The sequence below is a fragment of the Fistularia commersonii genome, chromosome 26, assembly GCF_037954325.1.
Source record: "Fistularia commersonii isolate RoL2024-O1a breed Wild chromosome 26, RoL_Fcom_v1.0, whole genome shotgun sequence".
Lineage (NCBI taxonomy): Eukaryota > Metazoa > Chordata > Actinopteri > Syngnathiformes > Fistulariidae > Fistularia > Fistularia commersonii.
In genome coordinates this window covers 10,417,294-10,421,822 of record NC_141309.1, presented here as the reverse complement: position 1 = coordinate 10,421,822, position 4,529 = coordinate 10,417,294, and the positions used below count along the sequence as shown (strand labels likewise).

At 38.4% G+C, this 4,529-nt stretch overlaps 1 protein-coding gene across 1 annotated transcript; it reads left to right on the top strand.

The window, feature by feature from the left end:
- Positions 1–259: 259 nt before the first annotated feature.
- On the top strand, positions 260–2,682 carry nkx3-1 (NK3 homeobox 1). The gene is made up of 2 exons (XM_086174032.1): positions 260–501; positions 724–2,682. The coding sequence occupies exons 1-2, from the start codon at positions 327–329 to the stop codon at positions 1,101–1,103; spliced, it is 555 nt and encodes a 184-aa protein (XP_086030158.1). The 5' UTR covers positions 260–326; the 3' UTR covers positions 1,104–2,682.
- The last annotated feature ends 1,847 nt before the right edge of the window (positions 2,683–4,529 follow it).

The window sequence follows — 4,529 nt, the reverse complement described above, 5'->3', positions numbered from 1 at the left end:
CAGAAAAATGCGGCTTACTGTGTATAAATCCTACACTTGACAGTATTTTTAATGTTATTTTCATGTTTGAACTACTTTAAAGTTTATTGAGATGTTTTTCCGTACAATATTTCAATCTGGTCCGCACATGAGGTCATGTGGAATCAAACCTCTGAGGAATTATCACAGGAAGTACTACACTCCGCCTCCTCCACTTTTCTGTCAGTCTGAAAAGTCCCGCCCCTGCACTTGTATAAAGGTAGTCTGTGTGTGTGTTTGAGAGGATATACACCGCTGCTACGCTGTCACGTCTGACACTCAGCGGCCCATGCCTTGTGGATTACCGGATGAAAATGTCTGATACAGTCAAACCTTTGACTTCTTTCCTCATAGACGACATCCTGTCTGTTAAAGACACCCCAAGATTCAATGGGAAATGCTGCTCGCAGAAGAAGGAACAATTTTCATATTGGAGAAAAGAATCAGAAAATTTGTCAGAATCAACATTAGTAGAGCAGACAGGTGAGTGTCTGCAGTTCACACATGTTCATTAAACAACCTCTTAGAGACATGAAACATTTTCTAAAAAGAAGGCATGCTTCATGATAAGTTATAATAATATGTGATGTAATGTAAAGTGGCAAAACCGGATTGCTTATCGTTGGCATTATCATAATGCTGATAATAACTCCCCTGCATTTTCAGCGTCTTCTCAATGACTTCATCATATCTTCTGCTTCACAGAGCCTCTTGATGGATCTTGTCCCAGTACCTCAGAGTCCAGTGGCTTCACATCCACAGCAAAACAGAAGCGCTCCCGAGCTGCATTCACGCACCTCCAAGTACTTGAATTGGAGAAGAAATTTAACCACCAGAAATACCTGTCTGCCCCGGAAAGAGCTCACCTGGCCAGCACTTTGAGACTGACTGAGACCCAGGTGAAAATCTGGTTCCAGAACCGGAGGTATAAGACGAAAAGAAAGCAGCAGACCTCAGAGTTTTGCAAGGGCTTGTACAAGGAAGATTCGGCCCAGACTTCATTAATCACAACTTTCTGCAAAGCTTACCAATACCGACCCTTCCTGTGGGACTACAGTGGGCCCTGGGGACCAATCTTATGGTGAACTCATGTATGGAACTTTGGTTTGTAATCATCAGAGCTATTGTAAAATTTCTGACCTAATTGTTGATATGAATTAAGCGTTTCGATTTTCATATCTTTTGATTGTTTTATCGCCTTTGAATTGCTTTGTGCCGATCCTGATTCAGGACACAAACATTCCTAGGTGTTTTAACAGATGACCCTCTATCAGTGAATTCAGCTGAACAAATGCCGATTCTCTTGTTATTTTAACTTGTTGTCGAAAGTACATACAGTATGTTATTATTGTGAATACCAAAGTTCGAGGGCCAGATTCTGTCACGCGAGTAGACCTTCTGCGAATCCATCCTTGAGGCACTTTCAAGCATTTCCCGTTACAAGCGGCAGAGGGACTTCAGCAACTGAAACATTTAAGTTGTGTGCATTTAGAGTGCACAAAAAGATAAGACAGCATGATTGAGATGAGCTTGATATTGCACATGCAGGCCAAAGAATGAGACCTGATTCCTTTAAAGAGCCTTAAATGTGATTACTTGGAGATAAACAGCTCTTCTGATTTTGCTGGGTCACATCATGAGAGAAGTTACTGTGTAAAATTTCAAACCACAGTTTGCCACCTCAGATGTTTTTTTTTTGGAATGGGGGGGTGGATGTGGTGACGTGGGGTCGTGATCTAGGTCAGGATAATATTAAAGCTGTCTATATCAAACAGTAAACGTCTAAGAAGACAAACTAAAAGTCATGCAATGTGATAAAATTGATTCAAATAAAACAATAATCAAGAATAGAAATGCGCATTTGTGATGAAGACATGTTATTATTGCTTTAAAAAAAAAGTGTAATATTGACTTTTCTTTGCTACATGCCATGCAAATTATGTGGGAAGTCCACTATGTTAATGATCCCTCATCATTCTCATCGGACGTTTTTTATATTTGTCCTGGATCTTTGTTACAATCTTTGTTTATCTCAAGCATTCTATTTCTTGCAAATAACACTTAAAGACATGCGATGCCACTAAAATCCTAAATGCAGATGAATATTACTCTTGATCTATTTTGTGTTTTCTTTAAACCTCTGGTTTGATAAATCAGATCCAGATGATTTATTTGGCAATTTTGATTATGAGTAGAACCCCCTACTATATTCTTTATCAGTACATTTTTATGCGAGCGTAGCCATGTTTTTTTTTTTGTTTGTTTGTTTTTGTTTTTTTTGATGAATAAAAAACTTTTTTGTACACGTTTTACCATCAAATGTCTGGGGTGTGAACTTTGAAGTTGGCTATATTGTGGGTTTAGTGTGACATGAAGCAATACATGCTTCCTTTGACTCACTTATCGTGTGCTAAAGGAATGTAAATACAATCTGGTTCAATTACAGTGGCCTATTTTAAGAGGACACTCTTCAGCCTCATATGGCCTGATGTGTGCAAGTGTTTGGAGAGTTTCAAATGTCGCTAGATGTATTGAGACTTGTTATCTTGATAGCGAAGCATCTGTCGTCGTATGCCCTATGGAGAGCAGTTGAGGTCACTTCCACATGAGGCGGCACCTTCAAGTGAAATAAAGTGTAAATAATCGTATTCTTCATCAAGTATATTAAGACATTTCTCTAAAAAAAGATTACATGGTAGACTGGTTTCTGAATTCTGATGCCTTAAAAATCCATCTAAAAATAACCTAAATCCTGTGGCTCTTTCAGAATACTATGTATACAAGGTGTTCACAATAGATGAAATGCAAACATACTTTTCCAAACAATAAGAAAAGGTAAAATCCTTGATGAAGTCTGACAGGACACAAAGCAGTACTTCATACCACTGGCCCTCAAATCTCACGTCATAAGTTTTCTGACTAATTGAATATTACTGCTTTTGCAGAGAGCATTCATGTACACCACCTCTCCTGCAGAATGCATTCCTACCGGCCGAATCCAAGAACTGCTCAGAAATAAAAATTGCAGATAGGGTAAATAAAGATCAGTACTTGATGACCTCCCAATAATAGATTGTGGACACTCCAGATCATGGAAACACAAGAATTGGCACGTTCACCTGAAGTATCATTAAATGCATGGCCTACAAAGAATGAGTGTGTGTGTGTGTGTGTACATGTGTGCCTATGAGTGTGTGTGTGTGAGAGAGAGCAAGAGAGAGAGATATAAACTATTTATGCTGCTGCATCAGGATGAGTAGAGCTGATAAGACAACCAATGAGGGATTTAAATACTTAGGAGATGTAGGTTTGTTAAGGCATAACTACAGAGTGTGTAGAGGGATGATGAAGTGGAGAGAGGAAAATATGGCAGCTGTCATACCTGTGACCTGTCTGATTTTGTGACATTTTGCCTTCATAAGAATGTAGGAATCACCTGTTTTGTTCATTTTCTTTATCTTTTTTTTGAAGAAAGCTATATCAGTGCTCTCATACATCCCTTTTTTGTAAGTGTCAATCAACTTCAATCAGTTTTAGAGTGACAAACACTTTACGGTTTGTTTATTTAGTTCTACCATCCACTGAGGTGAACATCGAGAGAAAGTTAACTGCGTTATCTGTACTTTGTAAAACACACAAACAGCTGAAAACTTATTGTACCGCTACGAATAGGAAAAAAAAAAAAACATAGATTGCAAAGTTGGAGGAGTTCCTCACAGAAAAGTGAGTTTCTATCAGCAAAACCAGTGACTATGCCGTTCATGCAAATCCCTTGGAATAAACAGGTAATTAGACATAAAGAGGGCAGATAACATCTGTTTTGACGGCATTGAAAATCTGACAGTATCGCTCAGTGTCTCTTAGCTGTCGGGCCACATATGAACATACTGATCAGATAAAGGAGTTTGTTGAAGGGTGAAGTTGAAGGTTAGAGGAACAATGATTATTGTGCTAGCCATTGTAATACCTGCACTTCCTCGGGGTTCAGAGAGACACGGTACAGTGAGTCACAAATACAAACGCGCTAAAAACAACATCCTCTTCCATTTTGTTGAGCAGGTTGAGAGAGCGCCTCTGCACCTGGATTAACTGGATGGGCCAAGTTAACGGAGGAATGCTTTACTATCTTATCTCCACCTGAAATATTTGAGTGATGAATTTTCACTCTACATACAGTATGACGATGTACAAAAATGTTTTTGAATATGAAAATTTAGTATTGCAAATTTTTGACTAAAGAGTCCAATTTTGTTGTATTCTATGAAAACAAAAACACACACAAACTAGCCAAGTTTAGCTGCTGAACTGGTTAATACTGTGGCACTGCTTTGGCTAAAAGAATGCAAATCTTTTTTTTCTTCTTTTTTGTGCACGGATCTATGAAATGCCAAAGAGGCAAGTGGAAACATATTTTAGTCTGATATACTTTGTTAGCAAAATTACAGGACTAGCTTTGTCAAGGTTCTTCGCCATGGAGGTTATATTCATTTTTATCTTTGTGAGAATTTGAT

What these genes read in the sequence shown, in the direction of transcription:
- nkx3-1 (XM_086174032.1), top strand. Translation starts at nt 327, where the DNA reads ATGAAAATGTCTGATACAGTCAAACCTTTGACTTCTTTCCTCATAGAC. An exon ending in AACATTAGTAGAGCAGACAG is followed by an intron (nt 502 to 723) that starts GTGAGTGTCTGC and finishes TCTGCTTCACAG; the next exon opens with AGCCTCTTGATGGATCTTGT.